This window comes from Rhamphochromis longiceps, linkage group LG22 (assembly GCF_057381845.1).
Source record: "Rhamphochromis longiceps isolate RC_006_pf linkage group LG22, R_longiceps_female_GT1.1, whole genome shotgun sequence".
In the NCBI taxonomy this organism is placed as follows: Eukaryota; Metazoa; Chordata; class Actinopteri; order Cichliformes; family Cichlidae; genus Rhamphochromis; species Rhamphochromis longiceps.
In genome coordinates, this window is record NC_140577.1 from 20,885,663 (window position 1) to 20,908,284 (window position 22,622).

At 41.5% G+C, this 22,622-nt stretch overlaps 1 protein-coding gene across 5 annotated transcripts in view; it reads left to right on the forward strand.

The window, feature by feature from the left end:
- The window catches only part of ppp1r9a (protein phosphatase 1, regulatory subunit 9A), a 52,403-nt gene that overhangs the window by 3,935 nt on the left and 25,846 nt on the right, over positions 1-22,622 (forward strand). The window contains exons 1-5 of one of the 5 annotated variants that reach the window (XM_085395329.1): positions 1,124-1,630; positions 3,012-4,527; positions 17,551-17,683; positions 18,398-18,518; positions 22,491-22,595. In XM_085395329.1, the coding sequence (XP_085251455.1) occupies positions 3,151-4,527; positions 17,551-17,683; positions 18,398-18,518; positions 22,491-22,595 (1,736 nt within the window). In that variant the 5' untranslated portion in view covers positions 1,124-1,630; positions 3,012-3,150. Of the gene's footprint in view, positions 1-1,123; positions 1,631-3,011; positions 4,528-17,550; positions 17,684-18,397; positions 18,519-22,490; positions 22,596-22,622 lie in introns of those variants that run through there. The other 4 variants (XM_085395331.1, XM_085395327.1, XM_085395330.1 and 1 more) reach the window with 4 other exon arrangements.

Here is a 22,622-nt window from a genome sequence, read left to right on the forward strand (position 1 = left end):
AAGGCCCCAGTGTGTCTAATTTGATACGGACTTAGACTGATTTCTGTCCAATCCGGTTCTTTTTGGTAGCAGTGAACATCAGTTTAAATTGTAATTGTCCTCAATTGGCTTGTTTTGAACAGTGGGGTGGGGGGGGGTGGGGGGGGGGGGGATGCAAAATCCTCTCGTCAGCAGTGGTGGGTGTTTAGTAAATGTATGCACTGCATAGACTGTGTTTCTTGCAGTAATGCCAAAGCATAAGACTTGTTTTTAATGCACTTTCTAAATTCAAAACTGATGTAGGCCTATTGAAAATTCATCTGAAGTGTGAAGTGTCCCAAATCAACTTATAACAGTTCATGTTCTAATCTGCGACTCACATTTGTATTAACCGAGTATGGTTTGGTTAAATGTTGACTGAACAAGCAAATGTTTTTCCTCAGAAGGCCTCATCCAAATTCGCACACAGCTTGTGCTTTCATAAAGTTAGAAGAAACAATGCCGTCTATTATAACATAACAACAGCAATTATGTAACTTGGTGCTGTTTGTAAAAATAATCACACATTTGGATGTTTACAAAGCTTCCTTTTCTCTAGCGCTTCATCACATGAATTAAGTCCTGTGCTTTTGGTGGGGTCTGTTGACTGAATGCAACCCAGGCAGATAGTTTTTCTTTTTTTTTTACTCTGATCTTCTTTAATGGGGCTTAAAAAAATGAATGCTCAGGAATTAATTGAGGAGAGAGATGACTAACTAAAGAGATCATTGCAATTTTAATGTAGTTCCTCATGGTGGATGTGTGAGATGGCGCTCAGAGCTGTTTGATTAAACTGCCCCCTTATACATTTCTCCAGTCAGACTTAAAAGCTGCATGTGTATTTATAGTAATACAAAAGATGGACAAAACAGTTTAAGGGTTTCTTCAAATTCTGCCATCAGACTGAACTTTGAGTGAAATCCAACTTTACTTGTTTTTGTTTGTTTGTTTGTTTGTTTCTCTAAACTTAAACCAGGTAAACTCCTCAAGGCCACTTTCTGGTCCTCGAACCACATTTTGGAAACCCTTATTTGAACGCGCATCACACAGTCAGAGTGGTCCTTGACCCTCTCTACCCCACCCAAATCCCACTGATGAACCAGCGAAGTTACAGTTGCTGTGTGTTGGTATTTATGCCAGACTGCAGCTCGCTGAAACCCCCTCCGCGCAGCAGATTATCGGACCAAACCATTGCTGCGCTTCAGGTTTTAACACCTGTCACATGAGGCTTTACATTCGCAAATCGCCGGCTATCGCTGCAGCTAAGCGAGTTCAGTTTGCCACACTGCAGACGGACATCGGACTCTGCCGTCCTGCAAATGCTGCCACAGTGCAGCTCTCAGTGAGATGAGCTTCCCAAATTGCACCGACACCCCCATTGTGCGACTGGCAGCATCACCCACTGCCTGCAATGCAATGGCGTTATAGCGGCTCTAGTTATGTCCAAACGTTTCTAGTGGCGATTCCGCTCCGGGCTGGCTTTTTACGGGCTCGGAATAGAAATGTTATTTTCGATAGCTTTTGCAAGCAGACCATCCGCATTTCTCGCAAGTTTCCCCTCTGGATTACAGTTTATGTGTGCGGCGCGTCCAGCGAAGCCGGAGCCATGAATGTAAGTCTGACTCTTTTGTTTTTGTAACAGTGAAGCAACCTCGATGTTATCTGAGGTTAACTTGTGTTTATTTTGCAATTATTGAGAAAGGTTAGAGGTTGATGTCGCGGAAATTTGCAGTTGGAAGAATGTAAATAAATACGCGTGAAACGGTGTCAGAAGGGGGGGGACCTGAGCTGTCATGTACTGTGCGGTGTGGCTGATGTGCGCCTGTTTGTCTGATCCCACTGACACCGATCCCAATGTTCACAAGCCTCAATTTATATTTCACCTCTCACGTTATCGTCCTCATTATCTTCCTGCGTAAAATCCTCAGAGGGTGCAAAGCACAAGATGATCCCCAAGTTCAGATTAATTATTGTTGTTGTTAATATTTTTAACGCAAGCATTTCACATAGGTGTTAACACTGAGCTGCAAGAGTCCAGCATAGTGAATATTAAATACTGAGCCAGGACGTTTAGTTTTCAGGCACCGCTGCTGTTGCTGATGCATCTATAGCATCCAGGCTGCGGGTTACAGCACAACTTAGGTTAATGGATTCTGTGTCCCAGATGGACCTTATTTTTTTATTTAATAATGTATTTTTATCCCAGCTTTACTGTGTCATGTTTCATTTCACTCTCTGTGGCGTGCATTTCCAAAAAGGATTAAACATTAACGGATGTAGGTGTATATTTAACTCCTACCAGCCGACTACCCTGCTCTAACCCTGTATTATTGCAAATGTGGGCCTTTTCATTAAATGTTTCTTTTTTTTTCTATTGGATGGTATCAACACACATGGTTGAGTGCATCCAGCAACATTTTTTTTCAGCTTGGGAGCTGACATTTAGAAGCCACAACCATAATGTCAGTTATGGTTTAGAGAGTTGAAGGATGTCTTAGTGTACAAGGGTCACAGCTTCATATGGAAAACAGAGGGTGGGGGAGATAACGGAAAGAGAGCAAGAAAAGAAGAAGGAAACAACCATGTTTCCTAGAGCATAGCACCATTTTAAACAAAAAGAAGCACAAATCAAAGGATTTATTATCTAAGAGGGTTAGCAGCGCAGCTCTTCCGTGATGCTAAACACAGCATCTTTGGAGGCCCTTTAGAGTCCGATTGGCTTTTATCACTGCAGTAGTTCTCTTGTACTGAGAGCTTTTACTGCACGCATAAGTATCTGTAATTCGTTTTGCCCTCATGTGTCTGAAGAGTGGTGCTGATGGTAAAAATGACTTTTTTCATGCTTTTTAACCATCATTCTGATCATGAAGCTCCACTGACAAAAGGAGGCACTTTGACTCCATATGGTATTGTGAGCCTGTTTAAACAGTTATCTGTCTTCACTCGACAAAACCATTTTTCTATCTTTATAACATCTCCTTTCATCTTTACAGGTATGAATGGGCCTAACGGAACTATAACAACAGCTGGATCAGACCGAGTGGCACTACTAGTAGAACAAGATACCTCACTTCGGTGCTCTAATGCGGCCAAGGCAATGCTGACATCTCCTCTGAATCCAAAGGCATCATCATGCTGAAAACGGAGGCCTCGGGGGAGAGGACCAGCCTCCGGAGTGCCTCCCCCCACCGTAACGCCTACCGGGCTGAGTTTCAGGCACTCAAGAAGGCCTTTGACCAGCCTCGGCTCGATGGAGACTCAAAGCCCAAAGACCTCGAGCGGGTGAAACAACCGAGGGGACGCCAGTATGGCACACACGTCAGTCGCATTAAGGACATGTTCATGCAAATGGGGTCAGAGAATGCAGCTGCTAAGACTAGGGGTCGTGATGAATCCTCACCACAAAAGCTGGTGAAGCCCACAAACTTCGTCAATAAGGCTGATGGATCAGTGATAAAACTTCAGCATTCCTCATCAGCAGAAAGGATTGGAGGTGCCGGGGCAAAGTTTTCCGAAACCAGAAAGCTATTTGAACAACAGTCACGCGACCAGTCCCAATCACCAGTCTTTCCCTACGGCCGTGATAAAAGGGGTTCCCATGAGCACCTCGATGACTGGCGAGGGGCGAGGTCCAACCGAGGCAGTACAGACTCCTTGGATTCTCTGTGCTCCAGGACAGAGGCATCCTCCCCAACTGTCAGCCAACTCAGTGCTGTTTTTGAAAACGCTGACCACCACAACCAGGGGGTTTCATATAGAGGAGTCAGCAGACGAGCCCTCTACTCACCTGACGGATTCCAGCGCCATGGCGGAGACGTCAGTGAGGATGATTCTCTTCGACAATCTCCAGTTCGTGGAACCTACCGGAACAGGATAGGGGGCAAGTTACCCACATCCTCGTCTTCGGAGGACCTCCTGAGCCCGAGTCCTGGAGTAGAGATTTCAGAGCGCAAACAAGATGCTCCACAAAAGGAAGAAACCCAAGACAAAGCTGGAGAGGCTACAGTGGGAGAAGGACAGCGTTTTTCTGGTGCTTCCACCAATGGAAACCAGATTAATGGTTCTTGTGAAGAAGAGGAGAAACCGCAGGACACAACAAAACAAACTGAGGATCTAGGAACCTCCAAATCCTCGAAACCTACACATGGTGCTGTAATTACAAACAAAGCTTTAGAGGATACCACTCACGAGTTGCTGCCGACCACCAGGGAAAGCCAAGAGGACAGAGATGCTTCAAAGGAAGAAAAATCTTCCAAGGACCAGCTGGACGAGCCTGATGAGGAATACACTGGGAATGAGCGGGTGATTTTTAACGCAGATGGGGACGCCTGTTACCAGGGTTGGGGGGAAAGTTGCACGGATCCCGAGGATGACCTCTACGGTGACGATGACGAGGACATCGTCTACGACCCGGGGTCCGATCTGACAGAGATTCCTGGTCTGGCGGAAGAAAACAAAGAGGACATCCCTCTGAAGAGGAAGATTCGCTTCAGCAGTGCTCCTATTACAGTAAGCCGAATGCTGCACAAAAGTGTTGTGAAAGCCGAAATTGTGTAAACACATTTGAACGCAATCCGGCATAAAAGCATTTGTGCAGTGCTTATCAAAAGTAGGTTAAAACAACAGAGAGCTAATAGTTTAGAGTATTCAGAGCTTTCTTTTTATGGCCTTGTATTTATAGTTACCACTGAACTACTCTTTGTGGTTAGCTTTGTTGTTTGAACACATGAGGTTCATGAGGTTATGCAAACATGACAAATGACATGACCCTAGTTGACTTTTTTCATTTGACATTTTCTTCCTTTAGTGTATACTGAGTTAGGTAAAATATCACATTATTGGATGCTATAGGTGTTGAAGGTTGTGGCCATTTTGTGATGCTAGGGTCAAAGCATTTGATGTTCATGAGCACAACATCTATGCATGTGTTAGTCATGCTGGTTCTGCACCCACACAATTTTCACACAAGATACTGTGTTTGTTTTTTGTTTTTTTATCTTTCGGAGCCTCTTTGCTCGGGGAGTTGTTTGTGAAACTATGGAGTCTTCACATATCTGTGAAATGCTCTGTATATTCAGCACACAGTGGACCCGTAGTGTCTGTATTTGTGTATGTGTGGTTTTGGTTAACCTTGATGTGTTATGCAAGGTTACAGTAGACATAGCTAAAGATTACATGCATTTTTACCATTGATCCCACTCTGCTTTCACAGTGGATAGAATTATAGAAAATCTCGTTTTTGCTAATGGAAAATGGTTATTGTTTCTGTAGACAGTGACTTCTTCTCCAGTAAATACAATTATCTGTACTATGGTATTTGTTTCATCTGCAGTGGAGAATTTTGCTGTTTTCAGTATTGAGTTGGGCACAATGCAGCCAGTGTTGCTTGTGGATTGGGGAGCTGGATTTGGGAGATTATGGAAAATATTTTTCCTTCTTTATCCTCAAGTATTTAGAATCAATTAGCAATGTGGCTTTTGTTACCAGTTTGATCTTCTTAATTCAATTTGTCATACAAATATATATATATTCATATTTTAAGCTTTCTTAAAAACTCACAGTCATGATTGAGAGATTTAAGTTCTTGTATGTAAATCTAACTCAAGCTAATGCAAACAATCCACAGGTTTATAACCACGTTATAATGAACCAGAACAATTAGTCCAGTTATTCTGTGGAGAAAAACGTGATGTTAGCTCACTAATTACCGTGTGCTGTCTCTGAAAAGTTGGTCCTTTTGCTCTTTTCTCTTCTTTCCTCTCAGGTTTCATCACACATGCAAGCATTTCCATGATGGAAATTAATTTAAATTAAAATAATATGATAATAGGTTTATATTTAATTATTATGTGTGTGTGTGTGTGTGTGTGTGTGTGTGTGTGTGTGTGTGTGTGTGTGTGTGTGTGTGTGTGTGTGTGTGTGTGTGTGTGTGAGAAGAAAAAAATGGCATTGCTTTTTTCAACTTGCACTTTCACTAACCAGTAAGTAACGAGTAAATAGAGTAAATACATTAAACAGCTTGTTCTCGTATTCAGGTTGAAGAGGCGTAGATTATGCACTGTTGTTGGCTTTAACTTCAAGGCTTCTGTTTCCCGTGAAAAGGACTGACGCTCATTCATCATATGGAATATTCAAGAGAGAAGCTGCCCCCTACCCCACAAAGACGCACACACACAATTAAACATGCGCCCCTCCCACTTTTCCATCGTACGCCCCACCTCCTCTCAGTACACGAGAAACAAACAGCGTTCTGTCTTTTGTTCATCTCTCTGTAAACTGAAAGAGACAAAGCTGTTTTCTCAGCCCCCAGCCCCACACGAGTCCAGCTTGACCCCTGTGGGAGAAGAGGGTCTTAAAGCCGTCTAATAATCTAATACATAATGTTCCCTCTATTTGTGTAATACTGCTTAGACATGCCCATCAAGTCATTTCAATGGACCTGCTTATAAAATCTTTAATTTTTAAAAAAAAAAATCTTCGTAGTAGCTACAGAGAATAGATGACACGCAATCAATTTTCAGTCTTTGTGAATATGCAGAGTGAGTTAAGAGCAGCTGCAAAAAAGTATATTGTATCAATCTCTGTGAAGCCGGGAAAGCAGGGTCTGTTTTCCAGTTCCGCTTAAGTCCGGAAAAAGGATTTGTGAATTGCCATGAAATTTACACCAGATATTCATGTCTGGCTTCGGATAATGACTTTAGTGATATTCCCGAAAAAGTCTAAGTGTGTTCAGTTGGTGTATTAACAAGTATTCTCAGACGAGTGGTATTCATCCTCAGATTTCTTTTGTATTTTTCATAATGAATAACTTATCATGCTACAATTTTGAGTGCTACAACAGAAAACAAGGCAAACATCATGCCGTTAGCATGAAGTTTGCTGTGTCTACAGTAAGTACCGCCTCACGGAGTTGCCTCCATGGCTGCAAAGTCTAGCTGTTACATCCTCACTGCCCCAGTGAGAAATGGCTGCTTTGAGCTATCCAAGGCGAACACAGAAGAAAATCAGGTCTTATGTTCATTGAAGTGTAGGTGGTTTTATCCTTGACGTTCGAACCTGTGGTTGGGTTGTCCAGTCTGCAGACAGACTTCTGTATTAAAGTAGATCCAGTTTTCTAATGCACTAATCCACTGCTGTGTGTTCTTTGCAGCTGGTGTCATGTTGAGGATATAATGGAGACATAGGAATGTAACTAAGGTTCTTTTAATTTTTGATGACTGCCTGGGGGTGACTGATCTCAACCAGTGTTCACTTCACCTTCTTAGTCCTCTCAGGCTTGAAATGTTCAAGCCTTGACTACATGTAGACCCTAAAAGCTCAAACATCTGTTACATGTTGATTTTTCCTTTTCATGAGTGCATTTTCTTTCCCTGTTTTGTTGAACTGCACCCCAGGAGTTTAACAGAAGTCTTCGACCTCTGTGTGCTGTCTGCTTTGTCAGTTTCCTCTTGTTTACCACTCGTCTGAACGAAGGGCGTTTATATCACCTTTTGATGACTTTTTTCTGCCTTTAGAGGGATTGCATTTTCATTACTTGCAACACTGCAGTATCCTAATATAACTAAACAGATGTGGTGAGTAGAGCACTAGTTAAATGGCCACTGAAGCGTCTGTGTAATCACCCACTCCATTCTGCATGCTGTCTGTTACTGGATCTACATTTTGTCCATTGCTTCTGTACCTTGAGTGGAATGATAGCACAACTCTGACTCAGAGCTTTAATCTTTACGATGGATGTGTGTCACTCCTTTTATGTGTTGCAAAAGTGTTTGTAGATGCATTTTTCTGGGTGCCTTTTACCCTAGTTTGAAAGATGTATAGTCTACAGCATAAAAAGGATGGTTATGTTCAGTATAAACATCTGTGTGTTTCTTGATGAGCACTATAAATATGGAGCTTTTATTTTATGTTTTCAAAAGGATAAGGTATATACATGAAATAATTGGCGTTCTTTGGCTCATTTGCCTCCAACTGATATGTTCGTACTTGCAGATTAGATCCTTCTGCAAACATTTGGTTGCAAAAACCACCTACACACGTTTTCTCTGCGTACTATTGCCGTGTGCGTTTTGCAGGCAAAACCAATTCACACACTCATCTTGTACTTTACTGAAGCATGAAAGAACATAAAGACAAAGTTGCTGATGCTGAAAAACTGAGAAAATACACAACTTACGCTGTCTCGGTGCCATTCGTCAGGCATGCAAGGAATTAAGAGAGGGTTATTTCTCCTGAGAATTTTGGAGCTCATTTATCTGCCCTTAATACAGTACATGACAGTGGAGGCTCCAGACTTTTTGTCACGATGTAATTTCTGCCCTAGTCCTCCCTCGTGTATTAGACAGTTTGTCCAACAATGTTGTTATTCAGACAGATCAACAGAAAACATGCGTAACCCCAAAAACATCCTTATCTAGAGCATCAACTAATGCAGTCTTGTAAGACCATTTCAAATTAGATGGCCTGTTGCCAGGAGCTTTGCTTTCTGACCATGTTTTCTGATAGAAAGGATTACTCTACTTTAGTGCAATCTGTCTTTCTGAGTGATGATATACTGTATGTGTAACAGCATTGCTTGAATTTTGGATCCAGCACTGACATGGATTTAGGAATTTGTAAATACAATTTAAGTCTGCAGCAGCACTGCTACAGCTTAATCTTCCTCAGTATAGTGTTGTGCTTTAGTGGATGTCTTTTTAACCAAAATTCAATTTTTAGGATACTGTGGAATTTAGTGGTACCCCTCATTTCTTTATATTTTTCTAGGAAAATGGGAAATATGTGCAGCGACTTTGAAAGACATACATGGAAAGACAGTAGCTTGAACAAAGCTTGAAAGTCAGTATTTGGTCTGACTACTTTTATTCTTCACCATAGCCTGAACTCAGAAAGCTTCTTTCAGTAGTCTTCAAGAATTGACATTCAAAGCTCTTCTGTGGATGCTGGCTGATTTTCTTACATTCTCTGTCAAGATGATCCCACACTGCTGCAATAATGTTGCAGTCAGGGCTCCAGGGATGCTAATTTGTGACTGATAGTGTTCCACTGTGCAGGTATGCTTTTACTGCGCTGGCAGTGTGTTTCAGTGAAGCTTCAGTGAACAGTAGATGGATCAGCTGAAGAGCCAGAAGCTTCTCTCGGGTCCAGCGTCAGGTCTTTACTGGATTTTTCCCTCGTTCTTAAGGACATGACTTTCAGAAACCGTCATCTGCTTTTTTAGGCCTGACACTTCTTCTTCTGCGTGCCACATCTCCAGTTTCCCCAGTTTTTTAAGGACACGTTGCACATCACGCTGAGATATACAAAGTTTACACCTAACAGCTCTTTGTAATCATTTTGCAAAAATACCATTTTGCACCTGTCAAACTGTTTTATCTTTGACATTTTTCATAGAATCAACTAAAGAAATTTGAACAAATTATTTTGTGACAGGATGCTAATAAAGTGCCCAAAGATACCAATTGAATTTAATTCTTTGCTAAGCTGTCTGTTATGTGTAGACACAGAACTGGTTCATCCTTTAGGTTGCAGACCTTTTTGAAAGCTTGAGTGATTCATAGATCCAAATTAAGTGATTTAACCCAGCGCTCCCCAACCGTTTTTGCGCCACGGACCGGTTTATGCCCGACAATATTTTCACGGACCGGCCTTTAAGGTGTCGCGGATAAATACAACAAAATAAAACTAGTACTGGTACCGAAAAAAAGAAGATTTATTCATAACACAAGTGAAAAGACCCAGGAAAACCGAGTTAACAATAAAAACGATAACAAAATAACGCTGAAAACCAATAAAAACCCTGAAAACCATACATTTCACACCTGAGCCTCAACTCTCGCGGCCCGGTACCAAACGACTCACAGACCGGTACCGGTCCGAGGCCCAGGGTTGGGGACCGCTGACTTAACCAACAAAAAACATGCTCAGGTACTAGGACTGAATAGAAAATGAGTTAAAAAGCAGCCAATGTCTAAAAACAAAGTTTGAAAGACCTTCAAAAAAGCCTGGAAAATAATTGCTCAACCTCACTTAATACATGAAGAAAAGAAAAGAAAATTCTGGCTCCTTGGAAGCAAAATATAAAAAATGGAGGGTGTCTCAAGTGTTTTGCGCAGTACTTTAAGTTCATTTATTTCCAAAACAGGAATGAGTCAAAGTACAAAAATATAACTGATAATCCAGCTGATGACTGGTACTAAAAGGTTTTCTGGTAGGTCTCTTGTTTCTGTGCACATCTCAGCTGTAGCATGCCTCAGATTTCTTCTTATGCCCTAAACTCTGTTGCATTTCTACATAGCTGGGTAAAGCTGTAACTAAACCAGAGTTACAAAAATGTTACATGTTACAAAGTATCAAAACCTATATGAAAGTATGTATCAAGCAGTGTTTTATTCAAACCAAGCTGTCCAGTGAAGTACTGTTTTTCTTTAGCAGTTATGCTGTCCATAGAAAAACAATCATGACTCCCTTCCTCTCTTACCTCTGACAGGAACAACTACTCTTGACTCGGATGTTGGGCATGCGTGTATTTTGTGCGTGCCTGTAGCTTAGTCACTCCATTATTAATGCAGTTGTGTTTTTGTTTGCTTGTTTCGGTGCCACCCGATCCTCCCTGGGGGATGCATTTTTAATGATCCGGGAAAGGCGAGACGTGCCTTGCGGTTTTTGAGGCTGGTCATTTGCCACACGGCAGACTGTGTCATGAACTATCAACCAACCCCCCACCTACCCAATCTGGCCACGTGCTAATGATATTACCAGTGCACTGTCAGTTTTTATTGCTGAAAAAAAAAAAAGCTGCAGAGAACACAGCATCTCAGTGACACAATGTTCTCAGCGTTTGCTAAGCTCGTGTTTAGGAAGGTTCTGACTGCCGCACCATCACCATGTGCTTGTTTATGAGTCAGAAACAAGATTGAGATCTGCTGATACAAACAAAGATAATTTTAGGGTTCTGTGCTTCATTCACAGCAGTCCAGATCACACAGACTAGTTATTATGATTCGTAGAAATGCAGTCCCACTCTCTGCACAGCCATTATCGCAGCCTAATGAATTACATAGCATAGCAAGTGGGCATGTGCTTTAACAAGCAACATGTTGTGTTACTTCTAATCTCTTCCTCCCTCTCGTTGTATATGATAATATGCAGTTGTTTTAAGCTAGTTCTTCTGTCTAGTTTCCCTTTAGGTTTGTCTCCTGTCCTGTATTTGGCCCTTGACTCAGGTGTTGGTGGGAGTAGCGGCCCCCTGTAGTATTGTGCAGTAGCCGATAGAAAGGAAAAGCAAGCCCGCTGTAGATACAGCAGATGAAAAATCAGCTTTTTAAAACGACAACACAAATCAAAAGTTTTGCCCTCCTGTATGAACAGTGTGTGTGTGTCTGTTTTGTATGCAGAAGCGGTGTCTAAAGTTAAAAAAAGAAACGCTGACTTATGTGATTGTGGCATTCCCTGTCAGTGTCACTTCCCCAGATGAGGGAGGATATATGTCAAGAAGATAGAGAGGCTGGCCTTGAATTGACTGTAAATCCCTGTATGTTCTCACCTCTCTTTATATAGAGTTGTATACTGAATGTTTATGTTTCCTCCTCTCTTTTCTCGCTCCCTGTTCTTCCCATCCCCACCTCTTTATTGCTGTCAGTCTGAGTCTGACATTCATTTATTTCCACCATCAGCGACTGTCTTGTCCCCTCAGTATCCAGACACTTTCTTCAGCACCTGTCAGTTCTCCAGCCTGGCGTCGTGCGAATGTGTCTGTGTGGGTGGCCACAGGTAGAAGTAATGGAATGCAAATACGCTGAGGTGTCGCAGCAGAGAAGACTATGAGTTTTTGTGTGTGTGTGTGTGTGTGTGTGTGAGAAAGAGAGAAAGAAAGAGAGAGAGAGCCAGGCTGTAGTTTATCCACTGCAGAGTTTGTTGGGTTCATGCCACACCAGTTGGAACATTTCTCCTGGGTTTTCCAGCCTCGTCTTGCCCTGGGCAGCATCCACTGTCTGGAAGACGCAGGGCGGGTGGCAGCATTGGCACCAATTCACCAAAGGCCCAGTTTAATACCATCAGAGGCTTTTCGCCGTGACTGGGCGCCATGCCGTGCCATCTTAGGCAAGGACTCAAACAGCCCTGGAGCAAATTACCCCTAGCATCACCCACTCCTCAGCTTTTTTTTTTCCATCTTCTTTTCTTTATTTCTCTATTATTGCCTGTTCACTGTTCAATAGCCTCAGTGTCTGCTGCTGCTCTAAACCATGAATCATATGAGTCATTCGGTTTCTCTCTCTTTCTCGGTGGATATAGTCTTTCTTTTTTATTTACTGTGGCTCCAGACTCAGCATCTTAAAGATTCCAGTCTCAGTATTATCCCTTGGCTGATCTGCGGTCATCATAGGAGCTATTAGGCCAACCCAACCGCTATCCTTACAGACCAGCTGAGGTGGCTGACAGGTATCATTTAGCAGCAAAAACCAATGTCTTGGATGTTGATTGAGTATATATGAACTCCCGCCCTTTTCATTAGTGGATGATTCCCTGCCATGTGTGTATGCTTGCATCTACACATCTGTGTGTGTGCAATGGCCTTTTAATCTAAAGCCTACATGAATACTATTCATATTGTTAGGAATCTGTATTCATGTACTTGCATTTGAATCTGCATAAGCGCTCAAATACAAGGACAGATTGAGGCTCTTCTACTAAGTAAGAGGCCTCAGCTTTATCGCTTTACATTTTCCAAGCATCTGCAGTGTCCCGGCGTCTGCAGCAGCATCCACAGATGACTGTAAAACCGTATTTCAGAGTCAAAGTATACTCCCTTATCCTGATGCGAGGACAGGAGAAAAGATAACAAGAGTGCCTGCCCAAGCAGAACCGCTGCAGAGTCTGCACATAACCGCCAGTTGTTCTGTTGCTGGAGGTTTGTTAACCGGCAAAATACAGAAACGCGCGTGTGTTTGATTTCACAGGGCGTTGATCAGTGCGTTGTGCAGATGAAGGTTAAGTCTAAGAAAAGAGGGGATAAGAGACGCCATTTGATACAGTTAAGAATGATAGATTGTACTTTGCGGTTTGTAGTCCAGATCTTAGAGAAGGGATTATATCTGTCTGTATTTTATGTTGATGAATGAGTTTGTGGGAGGATAAGCACTGACACTGGGAGAATTGTGAAAGGTGATATGTTTTCTGGCTCTGTGGACTATCTTCATACAGACTATTCGCATCACCATCAGCAAGCAGCATGACACAGAGTCAAGGAGATTTATAGCTGTTCCAGAATGTAAACTTCTGTCGTGGTTTTTTTGTTTTTGACCCGAGCACGGTGTTAAGCTTGACAGAAACTGCAGGCAGCATAGATGAATATATTTACATGAAAATGGCCGTGTTGTGTTAAAACCTTCAAAAGCTGGCTCCATTTCCAAGGGAGAACCACATGGGGAAACGGTCCCTTATGCTTCAGTCTCCCTTTTTTAGTGACTCTCCTTGTGTGAAGCTACTATAACTAAAGTAAAAATGTAGGGGTTTGTCATTACAGTATGATGAGGTCAAAGTCGCAGCCAGTTTGTTAGACTAATGGTAAATGGACTGCTTCTTACACAGCGCGTTCTGCTCAATGTCTCATACGCTCAGTCACACAGACTTTCATGCAATGCTTTTATCTATACCTAAGCACCTCTGCCTGACAACTGGGCAACCCAGGGTTCAGTATCTTACCCAAGGATCCTTGGACATATGGAGAGGAGGAGCTGAGATCGATTCAGCCACAGCAGTCCCGAACGACTAATATGGGTAAACATATTGATATCCGTCAAACTATGGTCCCAACAGTTTTTCCCACAGCTGTCAGGCTAGTAGTTGCCAGGTGCATGTCTGGTCTTACTCTCTTGCCACTTTACACCTCCCTAAAGTAATAAAAGCAGCAGGCAGCAGTTCTGCCACCCTGCCAAGGTTAAGCACACTCTCACACGACGGTGTACCAAATCATTCTTTGTGCGCCTTTGAGCCTCTTATCGCTCTACTGGTATTTCAGATCCAAAAGTATTTTTTCCCCAGAACAAAATCCAATTATTGTAGGAGAACAAGAAGATATTATACATCCTATCTGAGAAGAGAAGTAGCTGTGAGAGAGAATCTTGACCTTTATATTTCAGATAACCCTTCTACATATTTTATCTGTTCTTAAAGAATTTCTGAGCCTGGAAGCCAGGTGGTGTTTGGACAGGATGGAGATGCATACCGGGGTTTCTGTTTAGAGCCAGATAACCATCGGGTGTCTTTGTTTTGTAGGCAAATGCTTTCTGTTAAATGTTTCAGTCTGTTTCTGGTTCACTCTCTTCCTGCCTACCTATTCTTATTTCCCCTGTGCGTGCTGTTTCATTTATCTCATCACTCCTTCCCTCAGTCACCATTATTTTCTATTCCAGCCGCTTACTATTCAGTTCATCTGCCTCCCAGATGCGTAGAAGTCCCTCGCTTGCCCTTATCTTTCTCCATCACTGAGGCTCCGCCCACTCTTCTACGCTTACCTTCCCTCACAGATCCACCCTCATCAGTCCTCATCTTCCCTCATGACCTCATCTTTTCTCTTTCTCTCTGTCAAGTGACTGGCCACATGCTAATGTGTTTGTAGATAGCACACAGTGACTGAGAGAGGCCATTAGATAATGTACTGGCTGCCAATGGCGGCATCGCGTTCAGGACATCCTGGACAGAGCAAGTGCTGGTGTTAGCATTTGTCAGCAGTGTGCATACGTGGGTGTGTTTAACGGGCCTGTGAGTGTGATGGCGTCTGCTACTGATTGCTGAGTGTTTGCGTGTGTCTGATTTGATATGTTGTAATTCTCTGCACAGTCTATACAGTGCATATACTCATGTGTGCGTGTGCTTCTGGGTGCAAGCAAGTGTTAATAATGCAGGGCTGTTGATAACACTGAATGATTGATTACAGGGAGGTCATGCAGATCTCATGCAAGATCTCACAGAGCAAATCCTGGCAGCATCATGCCATCTCATTGTGCCCTGTCTGTGCGTGCAGCACACTATCTCTTTAACAGAGTGAGTAACACATCTATATGATGCCTTATTGATGCGGTTTTGTGAATAGCTCCAATGATTTAAGTCTAATTAATGGATCCTGTTACATTAATTTTTAATGTCATTTTGTTCTTGAATTTCACCAAAGATCAAGATTCAAAAACCTCCAGTTTATCTTCTGTCTAGAGATGGCACGATACCACTTTTTTATGTCCGATACCGATACCGATATCATAAATTTGGATATCTGCCGATACCGATATGAATCCGATATAGTGTTTTTTAATCAACAAAACTGTTTTTTAAATATCTTGCTGCATTTTGTATAAGTTCATACTCAAGTTTAAAACAACAACTACACTAAAGCTATTCTGTTATACCTGTATGCAAAAAAAAATATTTCATAGTTCAGCAATACTGATCAATCTAATAAACTTAAACCTACACCATCCTCCCTATTCTGGTATTTTAAAGAGTACTTAGCGTAAATATTAAGCAACCTAACTAATAGGGTTCCAACTCCCAGCAACAACAAAAATAAATAAATAAAAAATAGGGAACCACCCCTCACCCTCCACCTCATGATGCTTAATCGACGTAATCAACCTTAATTTGATGCAGTGTGGAAAAAAATGCACAGAAATAAATTATTTTTCAAGAAATATTAAATAGATTCAACATCTTTCTTCAACAAAATTGCAGAATTCACAGATGGTGCCTTCCCAAAGGAAAAAGTACTATAGCTTACTAGGGTATGTTAGACTTAATAGTTACTATATACAGTAATTGACTTCTATTCATTTTACATCAAATTAAAACTTTGGGTGTCAGATAATTATTTATTAAAAGCTAGACATTTTAAATGAGAATAAGAAAGAAAAGTATGTCTTTGTGCCCCCTTTTCCCTGTTAATGCCCTATCGGCCCCCCTGGCTAAACTTTGCTAGATCCGCCCCTGCACAGTTACCAGCGTCAGCTACATAGAAAAAGATCCTCGAGTAGAAAGTAATATTAAATAAATTCTAACAACAGCTGATCAAGCTTAAATGTGCTGCTGTTGTTCAGCTGCTGGTTTCCTCTTTCTGGTGCAAAGTGGGCCAAAAACAAACAAGAGACACGGACTCACGACAGAAAAGCCGATCAGCTGATCATTAAGCAGTTTCATGATTGAAGTAGCAGCAGGAGAGGCAGTCGCTCCATATATCGCTTGTTAAGCTTAACGCAGGCATGCTTTACAAACATTCAGAGATGGACTTACACACTTGCTTTACTTCTCTCGGGGATAACTTTGTCGGAGATGAAATGCCGGGTTGCTAGCGAAGCTCCACATGCTATCCAGACCACCGACAGGTCCCGCATGCCACAGCTGCTCTATCACGTGATGCATACTGCTCCGACGTGCTAACGTTCTGAGGTGAGTTACGGGGTGTTGCAAGTTTTGTGAGGTGCTTTCGTGATATTTAATGGATCGGATTACATTTTTTATTTTTCTCCGATATCCGATCCAGTAATTTAGGTCAGTATCGGACCCGATACCGATACATAATATCAGATCGGTCCATCTCTACTTCTGTCCAAAACAACCAATTTAGCTCATCTTCCTCTCTTTAAGCTGTCTTTCTTCTGATTGGCTGCCCCTCACAAACAGAAGCTTTGTTAGCTGGTGGGCAGAGATATCCACTCTCTTTGATGTGAAACTGATCACAGACTGACCTCAGTATTTGAAACTTTGGCCACAATTAATATAAAGAGTGACAGAAAACAGCTAATGGGTTCACTTCAAGATAAATCTGAGATTCTATTAATAGCGCCTGGAGTCGGGGTTTGCAGGTGCCTGTTTTGCCGGAGTGAAGCTTATGCCTTCATGCAAGCTTCCCTCTGCACTTACATGCATGTTAATCTACGCGCTTGAACACTTTGCATATTCTTACACCTCTTTCTTCGACACCAGCAGACAGCATTCGGCAGAACACCACACTAAAGTCGTGACAAGAGCGTGCACAGCTCTCTCTCCTCTCCTTTCCTTCCTCCTCGTTGCAGGGAGCCGTGAGAGCGCTTGGTTGAGATTTGAAGTGACAGCTGACTGTTGCAAGGGAGGAGAGGCTCCTCTGAGGACCACACAGCTCAGAGAAAGAGAGAGGCATCCCCGTCCTCAAAGCAATTATGTTTCCTTGCATTACAGTTTATTTGTGGTTGCAGTTGTTTCTTTCATATAAAGACCTTGTTTATCCAAGTGCTGTTAGCTAAAAGTAGTGCTGTGTTCCCAATAATTGGGAACACAAAGCTCTTATTTACTCCCTCGCCTAAAGAGCAACCACTGTTGTCAAGCAGAGTAGTATAAATGTATGTAACATTCCCAGGTGTGGCATTGTTAGTGTTGTATGTGCAAAGGCAAAACCTGTTCCTGTGTGAGCCTATTAGTACAGTATGATGTGCCCTTTATAAAGCCTGAATACATTTTTTTTAAATGCAACTAGCTTATATAATTCTGTGTGTTGTTTTTTTTCAGGTGTTTAACACCTACTCCAATGAAGACTATGACCGACGTAATGAGGAGGTGGATCCCGTGGCCTCCTCTGCTGAGTATGAGCTGGAGAAGAGGGTGGAGAAACTGGAGCTCTTCCCTGTGGAGCTAGAGAAAGGTGGGGAAAAATCTAAGAAAATCCTAATGAAGATGGGATCCTGTCAGCTACTTATCATACCCAACAGACAGAACCACCCACACAGGATGTCTTTGTTTTTTGCTTTCTTCTGTACTTTCCTAATTTTTTTCCTTCACGTTTCCTTCATCCCCTTCCCATAGATCATGCCTTAAAGTTTAAATCTCTCCCTCGACCATTAGCAGTATTTTGTTATTATTATTATTGTTGTTAGATGTTACAAAGAGATAATTCACAAATTGCAATTTGACTTAGATTATCCCAAAAAGCAAGGGTTGCTTAATTCATCCTAATTCCCTAGACGTGACACTGCATGTTTTCCACTTGTCTTGTTCTGGACTAAAATTCATTTACACCCAGGATCTAAAATACACTGACTTTACGTTGTGGGACACCACAATCTACTCTCTGTTATGTAACACTAACAGCATTTGAATTATTAACACAGGACAGGGATGAATGAAGGGCATTTCTCCTCCATTTTTCACATTCTTGTAAAAATTGTTTCATGTCTTGGAGGTTGACGTCTCCTTATTCTTTCAGTTAATACTGAACATATTCACATATTCTGTCATATTCCACAATATGGTTGACATTGTTAACAGAAGTCATTTTGGGTTTGATTGACTGGATCTTTGGACACTTATGAAAATGCAGAGAATGACACTTGAAATTTGTGGGGTTTTGTGTTTCCAGATGAAGACGGCCTGGGGATCAGTATCATCGGGATGGGTGTTGGTGCTGATGCAGGCCTGGAGAAACTGGGCATCTTTGTTAAGACTGTCATTGAGGGTGGAGCTGCGGAGAGAGATAGCAGGTGGGTGCTGCTTTCCTGCTGGATATCACACATTTCTTTCAGTCTAAAAGTGGGTCTGGAGACAACAAATAACATGCACGTAGGATTAAACTTGCATATGTTGTGCAAAAAGTATATAAATGTAGTCCCTCCACAGGAATAAATTTCCATAGATGTTTTTTTCCCCCAGCACCACTCCACCATATTGTCTCGCTCGGTCTTACATGCGCAGTCACACTCTATATCTCTCAGATTTAACAGCAGGGGTTCGGATTATATCCACCGAGAGAGGCACAGTCTTACACAGGTCTGTACCTGTGTAGGTGTGTGTGTAGGTGTGACGGAGTCGTTACATTAAATTATATTTCTTTTTCTCTGCAGAGTTTCTCTGCAGAAAAGCGCTGATTTTTAAAGTCTCTGTTTCTATTTATGTCCTTGGATGTTTTACAGTATTGCATTATGTGTTTTTGTGCATTATGAAAAGTGTAAACAGTGCAGAGTTAGCAATGAGTCAGAGATGGAGGAGATGACAGCTCCTCAGCTGACAGACTGGCCTCTTGAGCTGTCACCTTCCACCTATTAGTTTGTTTGTGTGGTTCAGGTTCCCCATAAACAGAAACTGCTCCTCACAATGCAGTTTGAAGCTAGTGAGCTCTTCATAGAAAACAAGCCTAATGCAGCAGGGCTGTTTGCACTAGGTGTTTACTCCTGGGATTTATTCTTATGGCAGAAATTCTGAGGAACATGACAGTGAGATTAGTTAAAATGTAACCAGCAGAGCGACGGAGAAAAGCAGCGGCAGAAAGGAAGCAGCTCCTTCGAAAGTGAGAAAAGTTGATCTGTTCTAAGATGACAGTTTCACTGACTCCAAAAAGCCTAATTTCCCATGGTGAGTGGGAGAAGTGAGAGAAGTTGAAAAGATCAGAGGAACACTGTGCTGAAGCTCGAGTTCACATTTGTGTGACTGTAGAGTTGAGCCTGTTTCTTTTTTTTTCTTTAGTGGAAAAAAAGTTTTTAGTTTAGTTTCATTTTTACAACAATGCTGTAGAAGCTGTTGAGCGTGCTCCTCCGTGTGCTTGTTTAGATTTTTAGCGATGCTAGCAGCGTGGCTGTAGGCATGGCGACAATAAAAACCAACCTCTAATCTGCCTTGAAATGATGTATTCTGAAAAATGTATTTATGGTCACCAAAGAATGAAGTCTGCTTTGTGTTCAGAGGTAATTAACATTAACACATGTGCACTACTGTGTAATGCAAATTTGGTGATCATTACACAGCAGAGGACAGCCACTGTTGCTATTTCATGAATATTTTTAACATCAAGTTTTTGTGATGAGACGCTACATGACAAAAATGTTGTTCATGGACTGTTCAGCTTTTGAGATTTGGGGGTTATTTTTCTTTAGTAACATATCTGCCTTCAGACTCATGTAATGAAATACAATAAAATACAAAAATACACATTTAGGTTGATATTTTACCACTTTACCTGCTGGACATTGATGCAACATTTGCATGTTAAACATGTTTAAAGTGCTTAACATGCATATCTAAACATAAAATCTCAGAACACTTAAAATATTAACAAACTGACTTAATATAAGTGAAGATATTGGTGAAGTTTAATAGTTTCATAGTGATATTTGTAGTTTAGTGGTGAAATGGACATCTGCACTTAATATAAAGACTGAATAAAAGAAAAGAAAAAGGAAAAAAGAAATATTCACAAATCAAATATCTTTTTACAGCTGGCTTTAAAACAGCCAGAGTGCTGTGCATATTTAAGTAATGCATTCACATTTACATAACGCTCTTCTGTTCTTACTGACCATTCAAACTTTCATTTTAACCATACATACAGCACTTTATGGCCAATTTAGAATCAGCAATTACCCCAACACGCATGTCCTCAGACTGTGGGAGGAAGCCAATGTACTAAGTTTTTATTATACTTCAAGTGAATGAATGCTTCCAACATTATATTGCATCATTAGTGTCTTTATTAGAGATGGAAACACAGCTGTTCTTTATTGTGAATCTGTAGTTCTGGCTGTGGCCTCATGATGGATTTCACAATAGACCATGATCACAGTATTAGAGAAATAAACTGTACACTTGAGATGTTAGTGTCATGGCGGCAAAAACTAATCAGTAATTTTTGCATGCTCACTTATTCGTGCACACACACACACACAGATATACACAGGGAGAGAAGGGAGGAGTCACTATCCAGAATGTGATTTCCTTGAGTCATTACCCTCCCTGCCACAGGGCTCTGTCTTTGCTGAGTCTGACTTAATGGTCTAATGTGCAGGAGCGCATTCACTCTCAGGCAGACAGAATGACTTGGCTGTGGCTCGATGTCTCGCCTGTGTGTGTGTGTGTGAGATAGGGGACATGAGGGTGATAGGATGTGTAATTCGGTGAATGTACATTAACTGACAAGGTCCTTTGTTGGCAGTTTTTTGTCTTTCCTGCTGCCTTTGTTTGGAAGTTGTATACCGACTAGGCTCGACCACATACAGCCACATTTGGATGGTAGCATCTATGAAGGTCAGAGAAGCATCTGGACCGCTGACAGACAACCAGCCTGCTGTCTGTCTACCTGTCAGGCCCACGTGTCTCTATACATCCCTGTGACATCTGTGATTGATGCGTCAGCTGTCACAGACATACTAAATTCTGCTCGGCAGCTGGTGTTATGTTGTAACAGACTGGGAGAAGGAGCTGCAGTTTTATATGAAGCCATCAAACACCTCTTCATTTTGATATTATTGTTGCGGTAAATAAAAAGGAAACAGTGCAGAGGATGCATTTGTAGGTAGCTAGTGATTTTGACCATTGTTAAATAGTCTTAGCTACTGTGGCTCTCTCCAGTTTATGAAATTGTAATTGTAGATCACTTGAGAACTCTTTTATCTTTGAGTTTTATTGCTTTTAAATTGAACCTATGGGGGTAGTTCATTCATACAAATCAAGAAAAATCGAGTTAAGAGACCTTCATCTCATCTGCCCATTCTATTTGATAAAAATGTGAGAAATGTACAAGTTTAAAGTTTTCAAGCTTGTGTTCATAAGTATCGAGGAGATGGGCCTTCTTGCACTCTGTTTTGGACCAAATAAAAAACCAAATTGCTGTTGAAGAAGAGAATAATGTGTCTGTTGTGGCTTCCAGCAATTAATTATTAGCACAATTCACTGTTTTGTTGAAAATAATGAGAGCTAGTTTTTGTTTTATTTATATGTTGAAGCAGTTACTCAAAATCCAGATTCAAAATCCCTCTGCATCTTTTTTTTCAGTACAAATGTTCATGCAAATTTAAATTGAATATTCAACAAGGCTGTCTGTTTTAAGCAATTTGTTCGCAGTTCCCCTGAATCCTGTATACTCAAGTCTTATCAGGAGTTTCATTTTAGGTCAAGAACTTAGGCGACCTCCCGTCATGTCCAGAGCAGAGCACAAATACCGGATGTATTGTAGCCGAGGGCGAAAGGCGTCCATGTCCCCATTAGCCCTCATAATTTGTTTTGAGTCTCATCTCCTCTGTCTCCTTGTTACACAGTAGTCTGGAGCTATTGCACTGGAAATTTGTGACCCCAGAAAGTTTTCCGCTGTTGTAGTTCTATAAATTATGTGAACATGAATGATACGCCAGCGTGTTCGTGACTTTGTGCATCTTTTAGCCTTTGGACCACAATCATTTTCGAATGCAGAAGCCCAGCGTGAGGTCATATGTGCATGCAGATTTCAGCTTATATGTATGCACAGTAAAAGTAAAACGCAGACATTTATTCCTGATGTCTATACTATTGATATATTTTTATTTGCTCCTGCACAGTTGGTGTTGGAGCACCTATAATTTCATTGTACATGTACAATGACAATAGAGGGCTATTGTGTTCTATTCTATTCTATTCATTTATTTTATAATTACATGTTTATTACTATCTTATCTTAAGTGCTGAAAGATTCTTCTTCTTGCATTTGCCAGAATCAAAGTGAATGACCAGATCGTGGAGGTGGATGGGACCAGTTTGGTGGGCGTCACTCAGAGCTTTGCTGCCTCAGTCCTCAGGAACACATCAGGAGTCGTCCGGTAATACACACATGCAACCATAAACTA